Raw genomic sequence first — 14,219 nt, 5'->3', positions numbered from 1 at the left:
CCGGTCCGGATGCCAGCTCGATCTTCCCTGCAGTAGAAACCTGTAAAGACTGCACAGTTCGGGTTAGCGCGGCAACGCTTTTAGTTAGCTTTTGGACCTGATGGTGCAGGTCTGTAGCCGGGTCACTGTTTAAAGCCTGCGCATCAGCTCCCACAGGCCCTGCCGACAAGGGCGCCGTCTCCTGGTGATAAGTGATAGCAGGGCGCCTGTGGGTCACAGCGCCACCTGGTGCCGTTTCTCGGAGCACCCGGATGGCTCTGTCCTTGAACTGTGCAAAGTCCAGGTCAGGGTCCTGTAAGGCCATTGCCCGCAACTGGGTTCGGTGGGCATTGCACAGTAGACCCTCAATGAATTGTTCAGTCAACAGCTTATCTTCATTTCCCACGCTGTCAGGGTCTGCCTGCTTAATGGCTCTCAGGGCCTCTTGTAGGTTTAGAGCATAGTCTCTTATACTCTCATGTGCCCGTTGTTTGCACCCATAAAATCTTAGTTTTATTTCGGCTGAGGTGCGGGTGTCAAATGTGTCTTTCAGCCGGGTTAGTATGTCTCTGACAGTCCTCTTCCTCCCAGGTGGCCAGGACTTTACCTCCCTTTGGGCTGCCCCGATTAATTGGGCCACCAGGATGCTCACTTTTTGCGCCTCCGTGAGGGGATACACCTGGAAGAGGCTATCCAGCTTTTCTCTGAAGTCATTTAGCGTATGTGACTCCCCTGAGTACTGGGGTAGCCAGGCTGCCCCCGGGATATAGGGCATGGTGAAAGGCATGACCGCAGCAGCGGTGGCGCTGGCGGCGGCTGTGGCGGTGAAGCTCTCCTCCGTATCCGACATCCTCCTCCCCCCTAGTGGACCGTGGCCTACCTTGCGATGATCCTCTTCCGTAGGCCGCGGCTCCGCAGTGGATCGTCAGGGTTGAGGACCTTCCGTCGCGCTCCTGTGACGTCGGCGTCTGCTGGGCTCCTTCCAGGACCTTACGCAACGTCCGGACGTGAGGCGGGGCTTCAGTTCTCGCGGGCTTTCGGAGTCCACGCCCCTCTTCTTCCCGCGCGGATCCCTCAAGATGGCGTCCAATGGCGGGAAAACTCCACGGATGGCGGGAAGAAGGCAGAAGATGGCGTCGGATGGCGGGAATCGGCTCCAGATGGCGGGAAACGACTCCGGACGGCGGGAAACTTCACCACAGGTAAGTATAAAAGTCTCTTTTTTCAGGCACGCAGTACCCGGTGGTTGCGGGCACGTAATCCTGCCGGCTACGCCAAAATTGACTCACCCCCTGGGCCAGTGCTGTAGTGCGGCGCGCGTGCGCGCGGGGGATACCCGGAGCCGGATCCGATGGGGGTAGTAGTCTTCGTGTGGCGGTGACCCGGTCCGCGCCCAGGGTGGTCAAACTTAGTGGCGGTTATTGGTATGATGGTATTAGTGTCCGACTACGCCACCCGTTGAATGCGGTTATGAAACCGCCGCTGCAGGGCAGACCGCTGAGGCCGGTGGTATAGGTGTGCAGCAATGTTGATATAACCCCCAACAGGAGAGGTATGGCCTCAGGGCAGCGGATGTGGATGATGTTGGGAGTGATGGTGTGGATGTCCCAGCACTAACGGTGCGACAAGGAAGCACGGAAACGCGAGGGTACAGTTCAGGGCCTTTACTGATGGTACAAGGCAAATTCCCCCGGGAGTACTGGCTAGTAGTTGGGGCCTGGTTAGTCTGCGAGTAAGCCGGAGTTCCCCTGGCCAGGTGGAGTTGTAGGCCTTCCCGTTAGTCTGTACCCTTCCTGGCTACCCTGCTTTCGGCGGTTACAAGTAGCCCACGTCCCTGGGTATACCGTGTGGTGCTCACCCGTATGGCTGGTGACCTGGGGCCTCCTGTTAGCCTCCGCTCTGGGATGGTGGTGCTGGTCCCTTTGTTGTGACTGAGCCTCCGGGCTTTTGTGGCCAGAGGACCTGGAATCCCCTGCCGGATGGATTCTGCTGCTGGGTATATCTTAGTCCCCACAGCCTCGGACTCCTGTGTCCGGTTTTAGTACCTTCTCCCAGGGCGAGCTCTGCACAGCTCCAGCCCCTGGCGCTTCTCCTTGGCTCCTACAGAGCTCCTGATGTCTATCTGTCCCTGTTTCTGCGTGTCCAGACCAGACTCCGTCTCTGTCTGGAACTCCTCTCTCTAACCCTGCCTCAGCCCCAGTTTATATAGGGGAAGTTCTTCCCCTCCCAGGACTGGGCAGAAGGTGTGGCATGCTTAGGATTCCTGCCCAGGAGACCTCCCACCTGCTCACAGACGTAATACTGCTATTACTGTGGAAACCAGACCCCTGGGGTGCCACAATAGGACCCCAAACGATCAATTGTAATCTGACAGCAAATGTTTAATTTTCATCCAGTGCCACCACTAGGGTTATTAAAGAAGCACTTCCATCAAAGTTTTTATCATCTTAATATATTGCAATCATCATATTATACAGCACTGTGTACTTACAATTACTGATTTTACTTTTCTACCCAGACTATTCTTTTCTCCGCTCTATGTAGAAACAGGAAGTCTCTTGTGCCTGTACTTATCATTCCCCTCTTCAACTCCTGTCCTACCTGCTCTGCCCTCCCCACTGCCAGAGACTTTTGCAGTGACTTATGACTCATGCAGGAAAAATTAACCTCCTGTTTCTACATTGAACAGATTCAGCTAGTCAGTTTTTAATCACGTGATGTCACAGACCAAATGGAAAAGAGAAGAATTAACTGGGCAGAAGGGCAAAATGAGTAATTATAAGTATACAGTGCTATATAATATGATGATTGAAATATATTAATAGGATAAAAAATTTGATGGGAGGAGTGCTTCTTTAGCCTGCTGATTAAACATATATGTAGAGGTAAATAGCTATACTCATATTACAGGTTTTCTTTAAAGTGTCTTTATTTAATTCCTTTCATTGAACTGACATATCCCTGTTTTTCATTGATCAGTTTCACAGTGATGAACAAAGTGCAGAAGATATTGATTGGCAATAAGGAAATTGTGCCTACTTTCATAAATGGATTGTCAGCGTTGGCAGAATTTTACACTTTTATATCTATAGCAACTAATAAAAGATGTATAATAGTTTCTTTCTGCCATCTGGCTCTGTTGTGTGGGTTAACCTTTGTGCTGAAGATCTGATAAATGACATGACCAGCTATTATTGGTTACTGATGATTAGCTTATGGTCTCATTCAGACGTCAGTGATTTTTCACGTACGCAATAAATGATCTGAGGTTCATCAGCATATTTCATCCGATTTTAGTCTGTCAGTTTTTACCATCGGTGATTGTTAGCTATGAAAAAAATATAATGCAAAGCATCTCCTATACATTATAATGTTAATCTTTTAATCACGGACAGCACATGAACTGGACACAAATGTCATCCATGTGCTATCAGTGATTTTCACAGACCTATAGACTTCTATGGGCAATTTTGTTCTGTGACTCAGACACATTTCCGCAATTTCTTTTTGGACACATGGTCTGAAAAATAATATGGTCACGTGAAAAGCTCCATAAATTATAACAGGCATGTTTTATATCCTTGAAGATCAAAGATAGAGCACTTACATGAAGAACGTACGTCTGAATGAGGCCTTTTAGATAAGATACTGAATTAATGAAATAGGACTGTTTTCAAACCAACCATAAAGGGAGAATACTGTAGAAAACACATTCATTTGGGAATGTACGAGCCTGAAAGAGCTCTGAGCACTCAGTATTTCAATGCAGATAGAGCATTTTGATGAGTACTAATTTCCATTGTGGTGGCACAAGTTGTAGCTGATCCTAGTATCAGGAAACCTTGTGATTGTCCTATTATCAGGAATTCTTCTAACTAAAAGGGAAGCTCCAAAGTGTCCAAATGTTAAGATTGCACTTATGTGATATCCACATATACTAAAGGCAGCAAGTGTAACCAAGAATGGCTGTCAGCTCTGCAAGAGTACACATGCTGAATATGATTGATTTCTCTGTAATCACAAGGACAAAGTTGTTTTTTTTTTTTACTTCTGGTGTAAAATAACCTATGAATGAAAACTTGACAACTCTATACCAGTACATGCAAACTGTAGACAGTACACTTTTACTAGTCGCAAGGGTCTCAAACTCGGCTAAGTATATGGGCCGCATATAAAAAAAAATGTGAATTTGAAGGGCCACATTCTTTGCAGGATGATATGAAATTTTTAATGATACCATATTGTTTTTTCTATACACATTTTTTTTTATATTTTTGGCTTTTTTATTTTATTTTTTACATGACATTTATTTTATGGGCTATGGCACAGTTTTATAGTTTTTACAGATTTACAGTTTTTTCAATTTTTATTTCCTTTTTGTGTTCCCTAATTGGCCACATACAGTGATTTTTTTTCTTACAATTCGCACCATATAGTAATTCTGACCAACTTCTTATAGTAATGTCCCCATCTTGGAGTAGTTTCCCCATCTAATGGTAATGTCCCCATCTTGTAGTAATGTCCCCCATCTTGGTCCTCATCTTGTAGTAATGTGCCCATCCTGGTCCCCATCGTGTAGTAATGTGCCCATCCTGGTCCCCATCTTGTAGTAATGTCCCCATCCTTGTCCCCATCTTGTAGTAATGTCCCCATCCTTGTCCACATGTTGTAGTAATGTCCTCCATCCCGGTCCTCATCTTGTAGTAATGCACCCATCCTGGTCCTCATCTTGCAATAATGCACCCATTCTAGTCCCCATCTTGTAGTAATGTGCCCATCCTGGTCCCCATCTTGTAGTAATGTGCCCATCCTGCTCCTCTTCTTGTAGTAATGGCCCATCCCAGTCCCCATCTTGTAGTAATGGCCCATGACAGTCCCTAACTTGTAGAACATTCATCTGAAAAGAATCACTGACTTTAGCGGCCCTCAGGACCAGGCCGCAATTATTACGGGGGCTCCCGTGCCTGCGGGCCGCATTAAGCAGCCTTAAGAGCCGCATGCAGCCCTTGGGCCGCGTGTTTGAGACCCCTGGACTAGTGAGTTTGCCTAGTGCAATACTAAATATCTTTTGTTCTCTTCATGCAAGGTCCGTCTCCATCAGAAGAAAACAGAACAAAGACTGTATTTCCACTATTTGACAATGGAAATCAGAAGTCATGGAGCTCAATCCTAACAGCCATTAACTCTAATGCCTTGACAGTGGCCATAAATAGTCCTCCCGATGCAGCAATTGGATATTATATTCTTAGTGTCTCCAAAAATACTATCAGCACTCAACCTCTGTCTCCTCAGCCTATTGGTGGATTTTACTTGCTCTTCAACCCCTGGTCACAAGGTAAAATGCTACAATGTTTCTCATTTTACTGTTTTTAATTGTAATGAAAGTATAACAACATACACTAAACATATGCCTTGCTAATAGAACTCTGAATAAATTATAAGTGATGTGGACAGAGCCTGATTTTATTAAAAACCTTTTTCATTTGTTTATTCTAGAAGACGACGTGTTTCTAGCAGATGAGAATGAGCGTCAAGAATATGTTCTAAATGAAAGAGGGGTGATATTTATGGGGAGTGACACTGACATGTCGGCTATCACTTGGAACTACAATCAGGTGCTTCCATTGCTTTGGATGTTGGTGCATTAAATTTGAAACTTAAATGTGGTGTCCTGTAGGGAAAAAGGCTTAGAGAAGTTTAAAAAATTAAAATAAGTTTTACTAACTTTACTGATTCTCCATCACTCTTAGCCCACATTCACACATACAGTATTTGGTCAGTATTTTACATCAGTATTTGTAAGCCAAAACTATGAGCTGGTGATAAATGTAGAAGTTGTGCACTGGTTTCTATTATAGTTTTCCTCTGGTTGTTCCACTCCTGATTTTGCTTACAAATACTGTCCACATACTGAACGTGTGAACGTGACCTTATTCTGATGCTTATCAAGTCCCCGCTGCTTTATATTTCCGGGTCTCATCTCAACACTAAGGATAAACTAGAAAACATCAACTGTTGACTTGGACATTGACATTTTCTGGCTGAGCGAACCTTTTCAAACATTTCTTATGCGTCCTAATGGGACCAGGAACTAGAACATAGTAGCGATCTGACGTGTTGGCATAGAGCAGCAATAGATCAGTGAAGTGAGTAACTCTTCTTTAATTTTTTTAAATCACTCTGGCCGCCCAAAAATGTTTCCTCATTGGTTAACCATTGATATGACTGCATATGGTAGAACAAGATGCATCTGGTGACTTCAGTTAAACAATACAGTATTTTTGTTGCAGTAGAAAGTCTGAACAAATACTTTCTAACAAATAAGAAATACGAAGAGAGCAGGATATAGAGTTAAACTCAAACTATGACCTCTTGCTCTTTGAGTTGACACCTCCCATGTGTAATGTCCCTTAATCCTATTTTTATATGTTTATGGTTGTAGTTTGAAAAGAGCATACTGGAAATTTGCTTTGCTATTTTGGATCGAAGTATCAACTGTCAAAAAGATCCAGTAACTGATGTCGCCCAGAGGAATGACCCCCTATATGTGTGTAGAGTACTTAATGCCACTGTAAGTCAAAACTATTAATGTTTTTAAATGATAAATACATTCTTGCTTCATGTTCACTATTCAATTAGTCTCACCATCACTTAACACCTGTCACTTGATGAAAAAAAATTGGATCATATATCTCATACAATTTCCCAAATCCCCCGATTCTGCCACTATTTTCCTTTCTACAGTGTGTCACCCCATTGCAGAGATATTCACATTTGATGCTTTTGGAGCCCACTATGTGAAATCTTTTAAAGCAGATCAACTCACTGTTCTTTACTGCAGAGTCTTTTCAGGGGGCGTGCACTTTCACCCTTCCCTCTCAGATGCTGCCAAACACAGCAATAGCAACCTAGCTGTCCAGTGGCGTAACTAGAGTCTGATTGGCCCCGATGCAAAATTTTGGCAGTGCCGCTCTCCCCTTTCCCCCCCGCAGATGTATGGGCATCTGTAGTGTTCTAACTCCTATACGAATATACGAATTGCCCTCTCCCCACATTGTGTAGTAATTAGTGATGGGCGAGCGCTAAAATGCTCGGGTGCTCGTTGCTCGGGTCGAGCACATTGGAATAATCGGATGCTCGACCCGAGCAAAGAGCCCAATGTAAGTCTATGGGAAACTCCAGCATTTTTCATGTGGCTCTCCCCGGCGGACTGCAGAGGGCCTAAAAATTGCCCAAATTGATGGGAACAGTGCTCAAATGGCATGGGAACAGCATGGGGAAGACCCCTGGAAGCATTTCTGACTCCCAGGTCACTGCTGTAAACAATGTTGTTACAGATACTACGCCACTTTTACGGACTCACAATAAACAAACAAAAACGAAACCAAAATGGATTTACCTGGGAAATATGTTAGGAACATCCTTTCCAGGGTAATGACTTGTATATAAGGCTAAATAAATAACCAAAAACAAAAATACTCCTCTACATTATAGGCTATGTTCACACGTAGTGTTTTTGATGCGTTTTTGCACTTTTGCATTGCTTTCAACCATGACAAATGCATTCACTGGGAAATGTCATTTTAATATTTTACAACCTTATCTGGCCATGTGGTGTGTGAGACATGATCAGACACATCCTGTTTCATTCATGAAGGAGGGACTCTGAAAGTCACAAAGACTATTTTTATAGGGCCATCAGGCAGCCTTTACTATTCTTAAAAGGCCAGCAGTCGGCCCTCACTACTCTTAGAGAGCCATCAGCCGGCTAAGCTTTGTTGTTTCCATTACTAAAGAGTGGGTCTCCTATACTGTTATTGCGTAGGCAGTGAGTGGCAGGGCTGCCCAAAATTTGGACGCACCCCAATACACCTTTGAAAATTTGGACGCACCCCAATACCCCTTTGAAGAGACTTAGAGGAGGGCCTACTGAAAACAATGTTCCCATTCTTAGTAAGTGGGTCTCCCATACTGTTTGCCTATACAGTGAATGCAAGGGCTGCCAAAAATTTGGACCTACTCCTATGCCCCTTGGAAGAGACGTAGAGGAGGGCCTCCTAAGAAAAAATGTTCCCATTATTAGGAAGTGGGTCTCCCATAGTGTTGGCCTATGCAGTGAGTGCAAAGGTTGCCAAAAATTGGAAGGCACTCCAATGCCCCATAGAAGAGACGTGGAGGAGGGCCTCATAAAAAAAAATTCCCATTAGAAAGGAGCAGGTCTCCTATACTTGTAATGCCCATGCACTAAGTGTATGGGCTGACAAACATTTACCCCTGGGGGGTATACATGAACATACTGTATAAAAAATTTTTTTTACCGGCATCATAAACACCCTTTAAAAAAATTATGTGGGTGTTGCATCATGGACCAAGGTCACCCTGGTGATATGGTGGTGAAGGATGAGGATGAGGAGAAGGAGGACGACAAGAGCAAATAGCCAAAATCAGGAAGCATATACCCATGTGTGGGTGTGAAAAGGTGCATGGGAATACACTTCCCAAAAAAAAGACACTGGATTTGAGTTTATGTTACTCTGCTCCAGTCCGTGTTCATTTTTATAAGAGTCAGCCTGTGAGCATTTTCATTTGACAGGCGGATGCGCTTATCATTTACAATTCCACCAGCGGCACTAAAAACCCGCTCTGATAAAATGCTAACGGCAAGCCAGGACCTCCAAGGCGTAGAGAGCCAGTTCATTCCACGTATCCAGCTTGGATACCCAATAATTATAAGGCACAGAGGAATCACGGAGGACGTTAGTACGGTCCGCAAGGTACTCCCTCAGCATCTTCCCAAACTTTGCACTCCTTGTGAGAGTACCCCACGCCTCAGGACCTGTGCGATGGGAGGAGCTGAGAAAATTCTCCCAGAACTTTGACAGTGATCCCCCGCCTCTGCTGTATTGGAGTTGTATCTCTCTCGCATGTACTCCTTGGTTGTCCAACAAACTGTGACCTTGGCCGCCAGCATTTTTAGATGGGAATTTTTTTAATAGTTCCGCAACAAGGGCCTTTTGGTAATGCCCCATTTTTGTAGACCTGCCCGCCTCAGGAATAAGAGATAGAAAGTTCTCCTTGTAGCGTGGGTCTAGAAGTGTCACCAACCAGTAATGACTGTCACCCAAAATTTGGAGAACGTGAAGGTCATGGGAAAGGCAGCGTAACATAAACTCAGCCTTTTGTGCCAGACTGCTAACAGGCAAGACTTCTGTGTCCTTATCAAGAGGACGACTGACCATGCTCTCCTCCTCCTCCTCTCTGTCCTCAGGCCATCCACGCTGAACAGACTGTATGACAGTTGTGCAAGTAGTACCGTCTATAGCGCATGAAACTAGCTCCTGTTCTTCCTCCTCCTCCTCCTCCTCCTCTTCCTCATTGTCACCCAATCCACGTTGGGATGAGATGAGGCTTGGCTGTGTGTAATCACCCTGTATGGTTCCTTGCTCCATCTCATCGTGCTCTGCCTGCAATGCATCCTCTTTGATTGTGAGCAGATAGCATTTCAGAAGACAGAGAAGCGGGATGGTGACGCTAATTATGGTGTCATCACCGCTCACCATCTTGGTGGAGTCCTCAAAGTTTTGGAGGATGGTACATATGTCTGACATCCATGTCCACTCCTGAGGTCTTATGTGTGGAGTCTGAACTGAATACCAACGGCCTTGTTGATGCTGGTACTCAACAACTGCCCTCTTCTGCTCACAAATCCTTCCCAACATCTGCAGTGTAGAGTTCCAACGTGTGCGGACATCACACACCAGTCTGTGAGCCGGAAGCTGCAAATGCTGCTGAAACACGACAAGGGAGGCGGAAGCTGTAGGTGACTTTCTAAAATGGGCACACAGGCGGCATACTTTAACAAGCAGATCCGGCAGCTCCGGGTAGGATTTGAGAAACCGCTGAATCACAAGGTTAAGCACCTGGGCCAGGCATGAGCTGGCCTCGCATGTGTGAGCTGGCCTTGCATCAGAGCTGCCACCGGGTTCCGGCCATTGTCACACACGACCATGTCTGGCTGTTGGTTCAGCGGTGTGAGCCCCAGATCTGCCTGCTCTTTCAGAGCTATCCACAACTCTTCAGAATTGTGCAGTTTGTCACCTAAGCATATTAGCTTCAGCACAGCCTGTTACGGCTTGGCTGAGGCAGTGCTGCAGTGCTTCCAGCTTGTGACTGATGTGGTCATTTCGGAGATGGAGGCTGAGAGGGATGAGGTGCAGGAGCTGTAGACTGTTGGGGCAACCCTGATTGACCTAGGGCCCGCAATCCTTTGCGTCGGGAGGACGTGTTCCGTCCCAAGGTCCGACTGGGTCTCGGCTATGTTAACCCAGTGTGCCATCAGCGAGATGTACCGTCCCTGTCCACAAGTACTTGTCCACGTATCCGTGGTTAGGTGGACTTTCCTGGTAACTGCGTTGTTGAGGGCACGGCTAATGTTTTGGGACACTTGCTTGTGTAATGCGGGGACGGCACACCAGGAGAAATAGTGTCGGCTGGGGACTGAGTACCAAGGGACGGCTGCCGCCATCAGGTTGCGGAATACTTCAGTCTCCACGAGCCTAAAAGGCAACATTTCGAGCACAAGCAGTCCCGAAATGTGGGGATTTAGTAGTGTGGCCTGTGGGGGGGTTGGCTGCGTATTTGCGCTTGCATTTCAAGGACTGGGGTATGGACAACTGAACGCTGCGCTGGGACAAGGACGTGGACGTGCTTCCTGATGCTGCTACTTGAGAGTGTGCAACGACAGGTGCAGGCCAGGAGGCATCTTCGCATGCACCATGGACAGGGGATTGGCTTGACTCAGCATGGTGGGAGAAAGGAGGATCAGGGTGACGAATATGCAGTCCAGACACACGGCTACTGAGACTTGACCATGTGAAAGACAGGGTGGTGGTGGTGGTGGCAAAGTGACTGGAAGTATTATCCGCTATCCAACTAACAACCTTTTGACACTGCTCTGGGTTCAATAGTGGTGTGCTGTGGTCCCCTGGGAATTGGGACAGGAAGGTCAGGGGAGAAGATGTGGGTGTTTGTTATGGCACAAGTTTAGCTTGCCCACGGCGTCGGCCTCTGCATGCACCATCACCATCACGTCCAGTTCCCCCGTCCCTTGCCACGCACCTTGCCCATTTAAATGGAGGACAATATCTTCCACGCTCACTACAAATGGCTGAATTTGGAGCAAAATTATATGTGATCCGTGTGACGGAGAAACCACTGTTTAATATACCTGACCTGTAGGTAACTATTTTGAACAGCAAACCGGTGTCAAAAACGTCGCTGACACTCTGAAACAAATTTTTAATGGAGGCCAGAAATGGCAGAATTTTCAGAACACGTATATGTGATCCGTGTGACGGAGAAACCACAGTTTTAAATAGCTGGATTTTTAGCGCTGTAATATGAAAAGGACCTGGATGTATTCTGCACTGCAACAAGCAAATGGCGCAGAAAAACGTTTTTCTCTGGATTGCTTTTTAAGTAAATAATGAGGATTAAGATCCAAAAAAATAATTATTCCTGGCCCCTGAGACCTGGGCCTATGTCTAGAAATGTCTAATAGCAGCAGCAGCAGCAGACAGAACTGGAATGGAGCCTCTTGTGCTATATGCACTGCTGTCTGCCATATACACTGCCTGCCTGCCTATATACACTGCCTGCCTGATATCTTTGCAGATGGATTAGTCCTCAGAAGGACTGTTTGTTGAGATATACTTCTGTTCTACCTACACTACTTAATAAACAAGCAAATATCTCCCTAGCTCAGCAGCACCTCTCCCTACACTGTCTGATTGCGGAGTAGACTGACGAACATGGCGGAGCCAGGTCTGATATAGACCTGATGGCGATGTGCGCCCAGCCAATCACTGTAATGCCACAACCAACATGGCTGCGGCATTACAGTGAATGGCAGGCAATCCCTGCATGTTCATTGGCTCTGTAAAGAGCACCAAACATGCAGGGAGGGAACCTGAGCATCCGCCCGAGCATCTCGCAAGTACTCGGCGAGCTCCGAGCATCTCGAGTACTGAGACGCTCGGGCGAGTACCGAGTACTTGCGAGTATGCTCCTTCATCACAGTAATGTCATCCTGGGCCTCTTCCTGGTATATTTGCCCCCCATCCTGGTATATGTCACCCATATGGTATATGTTCTCCCATTCTGTATATGTTCCTCCATCCTGGTTTATGTTCTCCCACCTGGTAAATGTCCCCCATACTGATGTGTATATATAGTCCCCCATCCTGGTATATGTTCCCCCATCATCCGGGTATATGTTCCCCATCCCAGTACATATGTCCCTCATCCTGGTATATGTTCCCCTATCCTGGTATATGTTCTCCCACCTAGTATATGTTCCCCAATTCTGTTATATGTCCCCAATCCTGGTATATGTCCCCCATCCTGATATATAGTCCCCCAACCTGGTATATGTTCTTCCATCTTGGAATATGTTATCCCATCCTGGTATATGTTCCCCTATCCTAGTATGTGTTGCCCAATCCTGGTATATGTTCCCCATCCTGGTATATGTTCCTGGTATATATGGTGGAACCTCTGTGCTGCGGTGCAAGGAGGGACCAGAGGGGCGTAAATAGGTATCAACTCGGACCGACCAAGGTCATACGGTGGCTCAATCGACTCCGTGACCAGGGAGGGACTGAGCAGAGGGACCAGGTGCTACTCTGGGGACCGCCTTTGTATGAGAGCAGGTGACTCCCACGGGTCAGAAGGCTGGGACTGACCGGTATAGCAGATGAGCACGGCAGGCAGGCTGACGGGTGATCCGGGCAGACGGACTGGCAGGCAAGGCAGGTAACAGGCAGGAGCCTCCAGGTAGGCTGGCTGGTAGGCACAGCAGGTAACAGGCAGGTGCTTCTAGGTAAGCGGGTAACAAGCAGGAGCCTCCAGGTAGGCTGGCTGGCAAGCACGACAGGTAACAAGCAAGAGCCTCCAGGTAGGCTGGCTGGCAGGCACGGCAAGTAACAGGCAGGTGCTTCCAGGTAAGCAGGCGGGTAGAGCCAATAGACAGACTGGCGGACTGGCAGTAGGCAGACTGTCGGGCTGTAGAGTAGACAAGCAGACGGACTGGACTAATAGTCTGGCTGGCGGGCTGGACTTGTAGTCTGGCTGGCGGGCTGGACTTGTATTCTGGCTGGCGGGCTGGACTTGTATTCTGGCTGGCGGGCTGGACTTGTAGTCTGGCTGGCACCGCTACAAACGGTGGGAGACGAGACAGATCCAAGGGGGCCACATTCATCACTTTAGAGGAATCGATGATATGCATAGGCTCCTCCTCTTGATCGGAAGACAGGAAGGATCGGGACAAGGCGTCAGCTTTAACGTTCTTGTCCACCGGGCGGTAATGTAGGGTAAAGTTAAAGCGGGCGAAGAACAAAGACCACCGGGCCTGACGCGGATTGAGTCTTTGGGCGTTCTGAAGATAAGTAAACTTTTTGTGGTCAGTATAGATGACCACCGGGTGCAGAGTCCCCTCGAGCAGGTAACGCCACTCCTCCAGCGCCAATTTGATGGCTAGCAGTTCTCGGTCCCCTATGGAGTAGTTGCGCTCAGACGAGGAGAAGAGCTTGGAGAAGAAGCCGTAGGTTACCATTCTCCCGGATGGAGATTTCTGGGTGAGCACCGCTCCGGCTCCGGAAGAGGAAGCATCAACCTCCAGAAAGAATTGTTTGTTGTTATCCAGACGGGGCCACTTTAAGATGGCAGAGATCTTCTCGGGGTCCATCTGTAGACCTGTCTTAGAGATAATATAGCCCAGGAACGGAAGGGAGGACTGCTCGAAGAGGCATTTCTCAAATTTTTCATATAGGTGATTCTCCCTGAGCCTAAGCAGGACCTGATAAACATCCCTCCGATGAGAGGGAAGATCCGGAGAGAAGACCAAGATGTCGTCCAGGTACACCACTCAACAATATAAGAGGTCACAGAAGATGTCATTAACTAATTCTTGGAAGACGGCGGGAGCATTACAGAGACCGAAGGGCATCACACGGTATTCATAGTGACCGTCCCGGATATTAAATGCCGTCTTCCACTCGTCTCCTTTGCGGATCCGGACCAGGTTATACGCCCCACGAAGATCGAGCTTGGTGAAGATCTTCACGTTGGTCGAACAGCTCAGAGATGAGCGGCAGGGGGTATTTGTTTTTGACAGTGATTTGGTTGAGTCCTCTATAATCGATACATGGACATAGTGAACCGTCTTTCTTTTTAACGAAGAA

The 14,219-nt window shown here is 47.2% G+C and overlaps 1 protein-coding gene across 2 annotated transcripts in view; it reads left to right on the top strand.

Moving 5' to 3' along the window:
* Positions 1 to 14,219, top strand: part of LOC141271072 (protein-glutamine gamma-glutamyltransferase E-like) — a 105,342-nt gene that overhangs the window by 48,178 nt on the left and 42,945 nt on the right. For both annotated transcript variants that reach the window (XM_073681174.1, XM_073681175.1), the window contains 3 exons: positions 5,066 to 5,314; positions 5,476 to 5,594; positions 6,422 to 6,550. In XM_073681174.1, coding sequence (XP_073537275.1) covers positions 5,066 to 5,314; positions 5,476 to 5,594; positions 6,422 to 6,550 — 497 coding nt within the window. The remainder of the gene's footprint in view (positions 1 to 5,065; positions 5,315 to 5,475; positions 5,595 to 6,421; positions 6,551 to 14,219) is intronic.

Source organism: Phyllobates terribilis, unplaced genomic scaffold (genome assembly GCF_046119375.1).
Source record: "Phyllobates terribilis strain yellow unplaced genomic scaffold, ASM4611937v1 Scaffold_5__5_contigs__length_657084704, whole genome shotgun sequence".
Taxonomy (NCBI): domain Eukaryota; kingdom Metazoa; phylum Chordata; class Amphibia; order Anura; family Dendrobatidae; genus Phyllobates; species Phyllobates terribilis.
Note: the sequence above shows the minus strand (reverse complement) of the source record. Positions and strands in the feature narration are given on the sequence as shown.